This window comes from Acinonyx jubatus, chromosome C2, assembly GCF_027475565.1.
Source record: "Acinonyx jubatus isolate Ajub_Pintada_27869175 chromosome C2, VMU_Ajub_asm_v1.0, whole genome shotgun sequence".
Taxonomy (NCBI): domain Eukaryota; kingdom Metazoa; phylum Chordata; class Mammalia; order Carnivora; family Felidae; genus Acinonyx; species Acinonyx jubatus.
The window spans coordinates 154,068,391-154,081,976 of record NC_069384.1 but is presented as its reverse complement, the minus strand read 5'-3'; the positions used below and the strand labels follow the sequence as shown (position 1 = coordinate 154,081,976).

Here is a 13,586-nt window from a genome sequence, read left to right as displayed (position 1 = left end):
ACTTGCCTGCCCGCCCGCACACAAGTCAGCCGGTCAGGCAGGCCGGATACCCTCTTTTCTGAGAATGAGGTTGATTTTCTTCTTCCTTCCACTGAACTTTATAACCAACAGCAAACTAAGAGTACTTAACTTTTGAGAATACTTTTAATCCAAAATCCTAAGCTACATCTATTTTTTAGAAACCAAAGCGTGAGAAGAAAAGTTTCTTCGGGTGGTGGTATATCACCCGCAGCTTTACTATTCTGGCGTAAGAGGACTCAGACCCACAAACACGCAGGTGTACCCAACGTCCCTTAAAGGAAACAAGGATCACATATCCTAAAATATGAATAGAACAGTCTGCTTTTCTTGGCTAGCAAGCCACAGACACAGCCACATTTTCTAGGAATAAGAAAAGATGCTGAACAGGATGATAAACACACTGAGGTATAAAAGGAGAACACAGAAAAGTTCTCTGTTGCAGCATTTAAAAAAAAAAAAAAAACACACACACACAAAAAAAAAAAAATCAAAAAGTTTCCCAAAAAGATCAAGATCACACAACACAATCTAATCCCCAAAACACAGTATTCTCCAGAACACAAATACTCTATAATTAAGCATTTTTAAATCTTATTTTTCCACATTTTATAGTTTTTCATTTTTTTTTTTTACTTAGTTTTTTCATGTTTCCTTGGCTCAATCTACAGAATACACCCCCACCACACACATCCAGTGCCCCCCACCCAGCCACAGAGACGCCAGGCTTGTGCATATCACGCCCCACGGAGGGTCAGAGGGAAACGTGAACTCCACTGAGTGAGGGTGGGGAGGAGGGCAGAGGGCCTGCTGGGGAAGGAAATGCAAAGATTCATGAGGTAGATACAAATTATCACGTCACAGGCTCAATCCCTGCAGAAAAGAGAAGTACATTCATCTGTAAAAAAAATAAAGATGAGGTAGGACTTAAGCAATGTTGTACTCTTCTTGTTCTCTTTCAACAAAAGAAAAAAAGAAATTTCCCTGAGACTGTTTCTTCTTTGAAATTCCAACGGAGACAGAGGGAGACGCGCACACCCCAACACAAAAGCCCAGAGAGCGGGATTAGAAGATGAGGATCCGATTGTTGCCAAAGTCTACCACCACGATCATCCCGTCGGGGGTGACGGCGATGCCGGAGGGGCGGTCCATCTGCCCGAAGCCGCTGCCCTGGGCGCCAAACTTGCACAGGAAGCTGCCATTGGACTCAAACATCTGCACCCGGTGGTTCCTGGAGTCGGCCACAATGATGCGCCCCTCCTGGTCCACGGCCACACCTTGCGGGCGCAGGAACTGCCCGTTGCCCGTGCCCTCGGAGCCCAGGAAGCGCGCGGACTGGCAGTCGGGGTGGATGACCAGGAGCCGGTGGTTGTTGAAGTCGGTCACCACCAAGTGGCCCTCGTGGTTGAAGGCCACGCCCCGGGGGGAGTCAAAGTGCTTCCAGAGAGCCCCCTCGAAGCCGTACTTATTCAGGAAGACGCCGTCGGGCCCGAACAGCTGGATCCGGTGGTTCCGGGTGTCTGAGACCAGGATCTTGCCCTCCGCGTTCACCGCCACGTCCCAAGGGTAGTTGAACTGCCCGTTCTTGGTTCCCTTCTCGCCGAACTTGAGCAGGAACTGGCCCTCAAACGTGAAGACCTGAATGCGATGATTGTCCTTGTCGGCCACTACGATCCTGCGGGAGGCGTCGCAGGCCACGCCGGCCGGCCGGTCGAACTGCCCGGGCCGGGAGCCCAGGGTGCCGAACTTGTGGTGGAAGGCCCCGCACGGCTTGAACACCTGGATGCGGTTGTTGCTGCGGTCGGCCACGACGATGTAGCCCTCCTTGTCCACGCTCACGCCCCAGGGGCGGCACAGCTTGCCGTCGCTGTCGCCCTCGCTGCCGAAGCTCAGGCCCGGGAGCCCAATGCCCACGTAGCTGCGGCCTGACTTGACCACCACCTTGAAGGGGCTGTTCTCGATGTGCTGGTTGCACATGGTGACCGACACGAGGTGCTCGCCCTCCAGCTGCGGCCGGTAGCTCACCACGTACGTCCCGTTCTGCTGGTCGCTCACCTCGGCACCGAACAGGTTGCCGTCGGGACCCAGGACCACGGCCGACATCAGGTCGCCCCCCGAGAGGCGAGGCTCCCCGTCGTGGTCGTAGCCGACGACAGTGAAGGAGGCCACCTTGCCCTGGAGCGCCCTCTTGAGGCCGTCGCCCGTGGCCTTGGTGAGGGGCGCAAAGGCCCCGCTGCTGACGAAGCCGAAGGACTTGATGGCCAGGTACAGGGCCTGGTCCGGGGGCGTGAACATGACCCGGTCGTCCTCCTGGGGCTGCAGGAAGCCGCGCACGGTCTTCAGCTCCTGCACCTGGGCCAGCATGCGGTCCCGGGCCAGCAGGACGTCCAGCGCCCGCCCCTCCTCCAGGACCTGCTGCACAGCGCTGATGGTGCTCTCCAGCTTGTTGAGGCTCTGCCGCAGCTTCTCCACCTGCAGGTACAGGGACTTGGCTTTCACCTGGCGGATCTTCTCCACCTGCAGGGACAGAGCATGGAGGCTTTGAGGCAGGCAAGGGAGCGAGACGCACGGCCTGGCACCGGTCACTCAGACCCACGGCTGGCCTGTGCTCTTCAGAAACGGCCAAACTCCCAGGACAGAGGGAGGCCGAGGAACTGTCCCAGATCATGAGAGAGGACTGAAAACGGGACTACGGCTTGTAGTGCAGGATCCTGGACCAGGGGGTGCGGGGGGGGGGGGGGGGGGGGGGCACCCGGGTGTCTTAGTCCATTAAACATCCGACTCTCGATTCTGGCTCAGGCCATGATCTCAGGGGTCGTGGGACCAAGCTAGGGCTTGAGGGCTCAGGCTAGGCATGGAGCCTGCTCGAGATCCTCGCTCCCTTCCCCTGTCCCACCCGGCTCCCTCCACCCGTGTGTGCTCTCTCTCTCAAACAAAAACAAAAAGACCCCACAGAACAGTGCTGGTGCACACGGAGCAGGGACCGGGGCATCAGATACTAGCATGGTTCCAAGGTTGAACTTCCTGATTTTGAGTAACTGTGATGATGTAGGAGAATGCCCTTGCTCAGAGGAAATAAACACAGAAGTGTTTGAGGGTAAAGAGGCATCCTGTCCACAACATGCCAACTGGCTCTCGCTCGAATCACATACAGAGTGCACACGTAGAATGGCGAGAATGGGTCAAAATGTAAAATGACCAGTAAATCTGGGAAAAGGACATATGGAGTTCTCTCATTATTCCTGTAATAATAAAATCAAAATCAAAAGCAAAGAAGAGCCACAAAACAAATGCTTACGGAGCACCTGCTTTGTGCCAGGCACTGGGGGTGCATAATGACCAACAGAGAGTAAGGTCTTTGTCCTCAGCAGCAGGACCTCCCAGTGGACACAAGGCCAGTCTTGCACTCCCAAAGGGCTGAATTTTCAGTGCAGCCACAGAGCCTGCAGTCTCTTCAAAGATTTCTCCCTCTCTCTACGGCCCCCGCCCCTGAGAGGAAGAAGGACTGTATGTGGAGGGAGTGAAGGGATTTGTTGAGAACCTAATTCAAGATTACAACCTGTACCCCCTTGCCCGGCCACACATCCCATCTCCACGGTTTTCTGCCTCCACAGAAAGGCCCCACACCCCAAATTTGGAGATAAGTCTTTGGAAACCACTGGCCTGCATTTCCAAAGGAGCCCTTTAAATCCAAATTGCTGTGATCTACAAACCTGAAATCAGACCTGCCCCAAATAATCCCTGCTTCTGAGGGTCTCAAGCCACTCTACTTGGGAGCGTGGGGTTCACTCTGACCAATGAAAGAGAGCCACTTCTCCACGTTTCTGCATCAGATCAGTAAAAGTCCTCCAATTTAAAGTGGTTTCCCCTGTGATGGGAATAAAGGTGCCACCCAGCTGACTCGTGCCATTTTGCAGACAGAATCACGACTTCTGAGAGCTCTGCTGATGACAATACCACAGAAAGACTATTTCAGAATAAGGGTCTCCTGCTGGGGGGGGCCTGGATTTCAGTCCGATCTTCCCTTGGTGGGGGCAATGATGGGATTTTTGACCCATTCATGATTTTCCATCTGTCGGCTCTGGGAGCAGGACACGTGTGGGGACAGATCAAAGAGCAGCTTTCTCCTTTGTTTTTGCACTGGGCCAAACCTCTGGCCTTTGGTTTGGATCTCTTAACGAGGTGGCTGCAGCTAATCCCACAAGGTAGCCGAATCCCCTGGAAATGTGTAAGCCACAGGCATGAAAAAACATCTAGATACACAAAACCGGGTCACCTGGCACTCAAATCCCTTCAGTAATGCGTGATGCAAGAAAATGAGATGCTGTATAACAAAGACGTATCCGAGCAGAGACAGGCAGGAAAGCTTTGCTGGGAGGGGTGGAAAGGCAGTAATTAGTAAAAGAGAGTGGAACTCCCACAAAATCTGGAGGGCGAGGCATAATAATAAAAAGCAAAGACAAATGGGACTTAGGTACCCGTGTTCCGAACGAGTGAGCTTGTTTCAGAGGTTATCGGAGAATGAGTTTTTAGAAATGAGGTAGAAACAAAGTATATTGCGAAAAGAGACTGACTCTTCTTCCAAATTTGCTTCTCCAAGACTAAAAACTTGCTTTCCAAGCCCCCTGAAAGAGAACTGCCTTTAGGGAGAGGGCAGGAGTCGGCCTCACAGGAGGGAGGGTACCTAAGGTGAGATGCGCAGAGAAACTCCTTCGCACAAAGGCCTTTTCATCAGCAAATCCTGAAGAGCAAGTTTGTGGCAGAATTCCCCAGAGAGCTCTCAGGTTGCACAAAGCGTGCCCCTTTCAGTTATAATTAACAGTCGTGGGTGGCATGACCTGGCAGACCATGGGGGCACGTGAGTGTCTGAAAACCATGTCAGGCCCACAAAGGTACCTCCATAAAATATGTGCTGAATAAAATCTTGAGACTTCTTCTACCCAAGGATTCTTCACTTCTCATCAAAAGGCAACTGAGTCCTATTTCCTGAGAAGCCAGCAGAGGCAGAAAGCAATTGGCTGTGAGCTAACTAAATGGAAAACGCCATGCACAACTCCAACGCAGCCTTCCAGAACATTTTAGGGCATAGTGACTGGTGAGGATCACTTTCAGAAACTGAGATCCCATCTCTACCTTCACATAGTTTAGATGATTAAAACGAGCACGCACACACCTAAGTGCACCCTTTTTACTCAGCAACGTGTACGGTCTCATTCATGTACTAAGAGACCGTGATTACAGCTGAACTGGCTTGAAGTTCAGACCCCTTCACAGGCAACAGATTCTCTCCTCTTCCGAGGGCAGAGGGAAGATCAGAGAAGACAATGTTGGCATGAAGACTTGGGTGGGGAGACGGCTCCTTCCAGCTGATTTCATCTAAAGAGCGGGCACACGCGTTTTGCCCTCCCAAGTGGGAGACAGGGGGTCAGTTAGTACAACTAGGCAGGACCCCCAAATTAAGGATGCTTCCCACCTGCTTGCTTTCGTAACATTCTCGACCGTGCCCCCTTCTCTCGGTCACCTTTTGAGGATACCCAACCACCTCTGTGGAGAACCTCCTGGCTTCCAGCTGGGGTCTGGAAGCGAGCAGACGCTCAAATCCTCATGGGTTCTCTGCAGCTCACTGAAAACCCACCGGCCGCGGAGGCCGGGGCAGGGGTGCACGAGCTCCCCTTACCTTCCACAGCAGCTCACACTCCCGTTCCTCCAGGGCCTTCTTGTGCCGCGCAGTCACGGCTTTGACCTCCGACTGTACCACCTTGGCCTTCATCTCCACCTGTTCCGCCACCGTCTGGGCCTGCTCGATGCTCAGCTGGAAAACCAAGAACAAGCTCACGGCGTTAGGAGGACCTCCGCTGCTCCGTGCAAGTCACAGACCCGAAAAGCTCACAGCCTGGGCCCCGGGACCACTCGGCCCGCTTCCCTGGAAGGAAAGCAGGCACGCAGGGAGAGAGTGCACCTGTCCGACATGGAACCGAAGGAGGTGCGGGCAAGCGCCGGATTTCCTCGTATGGGAAATGGCACCTACACAGCGAACGTCAGGACCGTTAAGAGCTACTCTGACACCGGGAGCCCAGGGTAGCGGGGCCCCGGCCGAAAACCGGGAAGGAGGATCGGACGTGAAATGTGCCACTCCCCACAGACTTTCTGGCCTTACTGGCCACCAGGGAAGACCCCACAGGCCGGCACAGCCCTCAGGCGAAGGTGTGGGGGAGCTGCAGGCCTCCCGTTGCTGTCAAAGCATTAGCAGCTCAGCTCATTCCAGCCAGCACCAGCCCCAAGTGACCCAGGGGACTGTCTGCTCTGCCAGAGAAACCGTGCGCGCCCTGTGGCCAAGTCAGCTCGCCAGACCATCTCCGCACCACCGTGTGCCCCACCCTGTACCAGCAGCCCTAGTAAAGCAGCCAGTTTAATCAGACGTATTATTGTTCATAAAAAATTAATCAAGACAGAAGGCCCAGTGTTTTCATTAATATTACATGATGTGTCTTGAAAAGCCACAAGGATTTCTTTGAGATACTGAGGTATGAAATCAGGGATTCCAAACCGCTGATGGTGCTCAACAGGTCTTAGGGTGGGTGTCCCAAATTAGGAGGGGCCTAGAGGAGCACCAAGGGTTTGGAGCCTGGTCTGGGCTCAGGAACCAACCACGGGCGCACCCTGGACCAAGGGGTTCCGGCACGTGGAGGATACAACTGAGGCAGTCTTGGGCAAAGCAGGCTGGAGTCATCCTAGGAGTCGGGTACCCCAGTTTCAGACCCCAGCTCCACGTTCCAGTAGTTGCAAGGCCTCAGACAAGGGCCCGGCCTTCTGCAGCCTGGGCGAAGGGGAGGGAAAGGCAGGATAATCCACAGAGGGAGCTCAGCACAGCCCCTGGCCGAGTAGGACATCATGTTTACCTTATCAACAGCGCTCAGCAGATCAACACCTGCAGCGGAACCTCAAGCATGCTTCCCCTTCATCCCATGGACCTCCCTGCTTACAGGCACAGTCCTGCACCTAGGCCCACGCACACTTCCTGCCCAATTTTGTTTTTAAATTGTGGTAACAGACGTAGGCCATAAAATGCAGTGGTATTTAGCACCTTCCGAGTTATGTTAAGCATCACAGCCATCTAGCCCCGCACATTTCCACACCCACCAGGCAGTCTTCCACCTCCCTTCTCCCCACGGCGCCCATACTCTGCTGTCTCCACACCGCTGTCTCTTCTGGATGGTTCACATAAATGGAACCCAACAACACATGAGTGCCCTTATTTGTAGGACTATGCTTCACTTTAAACAGTCGCTTACAACAGGGAATCCCCCCCCCCCCCCCCGTTAATGCTCTAAGTCTAGGTGACGCACCAATGGCATGAAAGTCACACTCACATCGCAACTGCCTCCAAAGCACCCTTGCTTGACGTGGCTGACTGCTCATGGCATCCTCTGCCTCGATCGCTGTGAGGCCTAACAACCCACTGAGCTGATCAGAGGTGGCACTCGGGCAGATCTGGAATGCTCAGAGACTATCCATGGCTTGGAATGCAGTCTCTTCCAAATTCAGCCTACATTTTACAACTGAGCTCAGATGCCACTTCCTTCCTGAAACTGGCAGTGAACGACCCCTTCCCGTGTTTCTGTTCCACCTTTCCTACCTAAGTGTCATTGCATTGCATATCAAACGCAACGCGGGGCTAGTTACACAGTCCATGATATGTTTTACCCGTGCTAATGTCTGCGGCCATGGCCATTATTTTAACAAAGCACTAGGTAAGTATATTGGGTTCAATACTGTCTCCCCCAGGGGCACCTGGGCGCTCAGTTGGTTAAGCATCCAACTTCGGCTCAGGTCATGATCTCGTGGTTTGTGAGTTCAAGCCTGAGGTCAGGCTCTCTGCTGTCAGTGTGAAGTCCACCTCTACCCCACCCCCTGTGCCCCACCCCTGCTTGCATGCTCTCTCTTGCTCTCAAAAATAAATCACTATTAGGGGTGCCTCGGCAGCTCAGTTGGTTAAGCATCCGACTTAGGCTCAGGTCATGACCTCACAGTTTGTGAGTTCGAGCCCCGTGTCCGGCTCTGTGCTGACAGCTCAGAGCCTGGAGCCTGCTTCGGATTCTGTGTCTCCCTTTCTCTCTGCCCCTCCCCAGCTCGCTCGCTCTCTCCCTCTCTCTTTCTCTCCCTCCCTCCCTCTCTCTCGGGGAGCCCGGGGGGGGGGGGGGGCTGAGTTGGTTAAGCCTGACTTCAGCTCAGGTCATGAATTTCATGGCTCCTGAGTTCGAGGCTCTGTGCTGACAGCTCAGAGCCTGGAGCCTGCTTCAGATTCTGTGTCTCCCCCTCTCTCTGTCCCTCTCCTGCTCACACTCTATGTCTCTCTCTCTCTGTCTCTCAATAATAAGTAAATGTGAAAGATCAAAAAAGGTTTAAAAAATATAAATCAATATTTAAAACAATATATTGCGTCCCCCAATTTCAGGCTGACGAGTTACGATGTGGTCATGTTGGACTAGAGGGAGCATCACATAAGACCATGTGAAGACACAGGCACGCAGAAAAAGACCACATGACAACAGGGACAGGAATTAGGAGCCGTGCAGGTACAAGCCAAGGGAAACCAAGCTGTGCTGGGGACTACCAGAAGCTTGGAGAAGGCAAGGAGTGGTTCTTCCCTAAAGCCTTCAGAGCACAGCCACGCTGACACCTTGATTTCGGACTCCCAGCCCCCAGAATCCTACATGAATAAATTCCTATTTTAAGTCACCAGTTTATGGTAATTTCTTATAGCAGCCCTAGGAAACAGCAGCCAACGAACTGAAGCAGATGGAGGTATCCAAATTACCAAACGATCAAAAGTTAGACCGATCAATCACTGAATGCATACATACAGGTATCCTAAATGCGCGAGGTCGATTTCAAAGGTCTCAGGCGGGCAGGATGCGTTCAGAAAATGGGAAAGCTCACCAGACCTTTTTAAACGGAGCTGATTTAGTGCAGAGAATCTGGTTAAACAGGAAGTGGAGAACTGTCAGGGCAAAGGGCATATGGGGGCCGAGAGGCAGACCGTAACTGGTAAGCGGCCACCACCCCTGGGCCAGGAGGACACAGAGAAGAGACGCGGTTACAGGCAGGGACCGGGGCCATGCCCGCTCATTCTGGGCGTGGCAGAAGCTGGAACCTGTGACTGAGCTCTGCTGCCAGGGCGAAGAAACGCTGCGACGAGCAGGAAGGCAAATGGGGGAAGGAAGTCCCCCTTCCCGACTTCCGGACACGCGGTTTGCAGGGCCACAGCCCAGCACCACACGGCACAAGTGCGAAGGGGCCAGATTCCGTGCCGAGTACACCTTAGTAACCCACACACCCTGTCTTCAGACGCGTTAGCTGGCGTCCCAGTCAATCCATGACCGAGGCAACCAAGCCTTTGCCCATAGATTTCTTAGCTTCCTCAACGGAAAGCAGAGGCGGCAAGCTGCTACTGATACCAACGCCGTATCGTAAACCGACTGATTCTCCATAAAAACCACAGGAAATGGAAGTAACGGGCTTACGTTCGCGCAGGACAAGAACCTCCTGCAGGACAGAGCAAGGACCACCCTCTTTGGCTATGAGTGTCTATCCGCCTCTCTCCCTACTGTCTCCCAGCCAGGCCTGCTCCCTGCCAGGTCCCTAGCAGGCCCTCGGGTCTCGATTTCCCTTCTACAGCAAGGACGGTTTCTTGTATTTTTCAATCAGGTAGAAGGGGTTCAAAGCTCTTACTGTAACTTGAGCGATCCCCAAGTGCGCAAGGATGGGCTCATTCCCTGGGTTGAGAGTCATAAAAGCCCTACGTGCGGAGACAAAATATAGCGTCCTTTTCCTAATCATATAAAGTCCGGTCAAGCACTGCATTCCAAGATGTGCAGACCAGGACCTGCTGAACTAGTTCCCATGATCTAAACAGGGCATTTGAAGGAAACAAGGGGCAGGTGGGAGGGGGAAAATGACAGTGGGTAAAAGGGCTGGGTAAATTTCAAACACAGAAACATTCAATTTACAATAAAGAAGAGAAAACAAAAATTACCCAACAAGCATGCAGCTAGAGAAGGAGGTTATTTTTTTCTTTTTTCTTTTTTTTTTAAATTTATTTTTGAAAGAAAGAGAACAGCGCGTGCACAAGCAGGGGAGGGGCAGAGAGAGGGAGACAGAGGATCTGAAGCAGGCTCTGAGCAGAGAGCAGAGAGCAGAGAGCCTGACGTGGGGTCAAACTCACCAACCATGAGATCATGACCTGACCTGAAGTTGCACGCTCAACCAGCCGAGCCACCCAGGCACCCCAGAAAAATGTTATCCTTTTTAATTTTTTAAAATGTTTATTCGTTTTTGAGAGAGAGAGAGAGAGACAGAGAGAGGGAGGGAGGCAGGGAGGGAGACACAGAATCTGAAGTAGGCTTCAAGCACTGAGCTGTCAGCACAGAGCCCAACGCAGGGCTGGAACCAATGAACGATGAAGTAACGACCTGAGCCAAAGGTGGATGCTCAACTGACAGAGCTGCCCAGGCGCCCCTCATGTTATCTCTTAAACCTTTTCATTTTGAGAGACAGAGAGAGAGAGAGAGAATGAGTGCTCAGAACCATGTGTGAGCGAAGGAGGGGCAAAGAGAGGGAGAGAGACAATCCCAACCAGGCTTGATCTCATGGGACCTGAGCCAGATGTGTAACTGACTGAGCCACGCAGGCACCCCAATGTTGTCATTTAGAGCTGGCAGGTTCAGTCTAACATCTGAAAGCTGAGGGTCTCCATCTGGGTAGGCCAATCAGCGTGCCAGCCGAGTGCTGGTCATTCAGTGTGGAGGCCAACTGGGTTTCTGAGGGAAGAGTACAGAAAGCGATTAATGATGTCTGTTAGGGGAAACAGGGGTGGAAACAGGGGAAACAGTTAGTGTCCCAACAGGCAGAAGAATACCAGAGAATGCCAATGTCACCTGCAAACTCACAGAGCAGAAAACTGGACATGGGAGATACCGTAGTTCACTCTAAAATGTAATTTTATCACATTTAATACTTTGAAACTAAGACTTATCTTGGGGCGCCTGGGTGGCTCAGTCGGTTAAGCGTCCGACTTCGGCTCGGGTCACGATCTCACGGTCCGCGAGTTTGAGCCCGGCATCGGGCTCTGGGCTGATGGCTCAGAGCCTGGAGCCTGCTTCCGATTCTGTGTCTCCCTCTCTCTCTGTCCCTCCCCTGTTCATGCGCTCTCTCTGTCTCAAAAATAAATAAACGTTAAAAAAAATAAAATTAAAGTTTAAAAAAAAAAGAAACTAAGACTCATCTTAAAACTGTCAGTGGGGCTTTCCCTTTGTGAGGTACATCTAAAATAAATGTGTATATTACAATCAATGGCATCTTAAGCGCGATAAATACATTAATTGAAAAATCAAGGCTCCCTTTACGAGAGCAACTTGTGTCTTGATCCTGATTATAGACATCTCTCCCACCCCAGGGGAATCAGTGCACCTTATGAACCCCTCTAATTACGTAAGTGACCAAAAAGTTTTACCTCCAGGAAGAGTCCAAGTTAAAGTAATAAAAGGTTTTAAAAAGCCCTAAAAATTGAGTGATCAGTCTTAAAACATCGATGAGGTACACTACAGACATCTTTCATGCTTCCTTCGTTGTAGATAACTCTAGACCCTTTGTCAGAGTTAATTCTCTATACAGGGTTAAATAGAATTAATTGAAGGATTTGCTTCTGGGTGTTTTTTTTTCTGGAACTAAGTGTCTCAAGCTAAATGAAAACAAGTAGTGAGTCTCTCAGAGTTTTATCTCAGGAACCGTGGTTCACAGTCAACTGTACATCCAATACTTGTAATTTAATAATGGGTAAATGTGCCTGTTTGAAGAAAGGGAACGGAGCTCTTAAAAGTCTTTTATAAACAAAAGCTGGTAAGAAGGAAATGAAAACACACCAGTCCCAAGTTGTACGGAGTGCAGATATATTAGGAACGGTCATGGATACGCATGCAAAGGTAAGGTTGGTAAGAACTTAAATCTGACTGCAGATTTGGCGGTAGCATCCTTTACTTATGGGATGTGTTCGTGCTCGTTCATTTAGGCCAAAGGAAGTTTCCAATCATAGTGCCTCCAGGTGCAGTGCCCAAGGAGGAATGAAGGATGCCAGGTCGATCAAGGGCCCTTCCCCGCAATTTTACAAATGGAGGTTCCAACCTCTCCCCAACAGGGAGAAGAGAGGAAAAGGAAAACTCTCCCCCTGAGGACAGTTGCTGCAATACTGCAAGACTGGAAGGCATCTCCGTGTATGCCCACCACGTTCAACAGCAAGGACAAGGCCACCATGGAGAGAGGCAGAGCTAAGAGACCGAGTGCTGGCACCAAGGTCTGAGTCCCTGGACACCTGAAGCCCGATCCATCCGTGTTCCACCCGGTCCCCTGAGACTATTCATCTCCTTTCATTCAACTGCAACCAAGGATCCTCATGAAGACAGCCTGGGAAAAATGTCAATTAGGTCACGGTGCACTTGAGTCCCTCACATTTGTGTACACTGAGTGCACGCGCATAAGAAGGGAAGGCGGGGGCACAGCTGCCTCCCCAATGAGAGGTGACCACCAGTTTTGGACTCAAACTGCAATCCCCCCCACTCATTGCCACTGTGACTTCTGGGGGGGTTGCTTAGTCGCTTTCAAGCACAATTTTCTCTCTGCCAAATGGAACAAACACCCAAACCTCGCATACTGGAGCAAGTGCCTGTTCCAGTGCCTAAAACAGAGTAGAGCTCAGGAAACAGGGACAGTTCATTTGAAAATTTTCTTTTAATGTCTATTTGTTTTTGAGAGAGACAGAGTGCAAGCTGGGGAGGGGCAGAGACAGGGAGACACAGAATCCTGAGCCGACACCAGGCTCTGAGCTGTCAGCACAGAGCCCGACGCGGGGCTTGAACTCAATAACCATGAGATCATGACCTGCGCTGAAGCCGGAACACTTAACCGACTGAGCCACCCAGGCGCCCCAGGACTGTTCGTTCTTATTGGTGAAAAGACAAGGCCTATGGCTGAGGAGATCTGGGATCTTAAGCATAACGACTAAATTTTGTTCTTCCATTTCCAGATCTGTAACAGAAAAAAATGTTTCTTTCATCTACTTTCTGCCTTAGTTTGTATAAATTCCTATAAAACAGTAGCCATCCTCAGCATTCCTTGCGATAGACTTTCCATAGTGGCAGATAGGAATGCTGCAGGGTGCACGGTCTATTAAAGTGATCAGACAAAACAGAAGTCAGGGAACCAAGGTAGTCCAGAAAGTCTGGAGTAACTTACATTTATCTTCACTTGTGCAATTTAAGAAAGTCATGCTTAGTCATCAAGCTCAGTCCTTCTAATTTTTGTGCTAAATGGTGCGGTATTTATCACTGTAGTTTAACACGAAGAGCGTTTACCCTTTCAACCAGGTAGGCAACTCAAGTCCAATAAGGGAACTCAGGAAAAGGGTAGGGCAAAGATAGCCAGTGTGCACAACACCCACTTGACTCTTATCACTACTACTCACTAATACTAGTTATCAGATGAAGAGTAACAGAAGCTCTAGCGAACTTGAATCA

At 51.2% G+C, this 13,586-nt stretch overlaps 1 protein-coding gene across 1 annotated transcript in view; it reads right to left on the bottom strand.

Moving 5' to 3' along the window:
* TRIM71 (tripartite motif containing 71) overlaps positions 1-13,586 on the bottom strand; it is a 63,782-nt gene continuing 50,196 nt past the window's right edge. Inside the window, exons 3-4 of the mRNA XM_053221731.1 lie at positions 5,696-5,830; positions 1-2,535 (exon numbers count right to left, since the gene is read on the bottom strand). Coding sequence (XP_053077706.1) covers positions 1,084-2,535; positions 5,696-5,830 — 1,587 coding nt within the window. The 3' untranslated portion in view covers positions 1-1,083. The remainder of the gene's footprint in view (positions 2,536-5,695; positions 5,831-13,586) is intronic.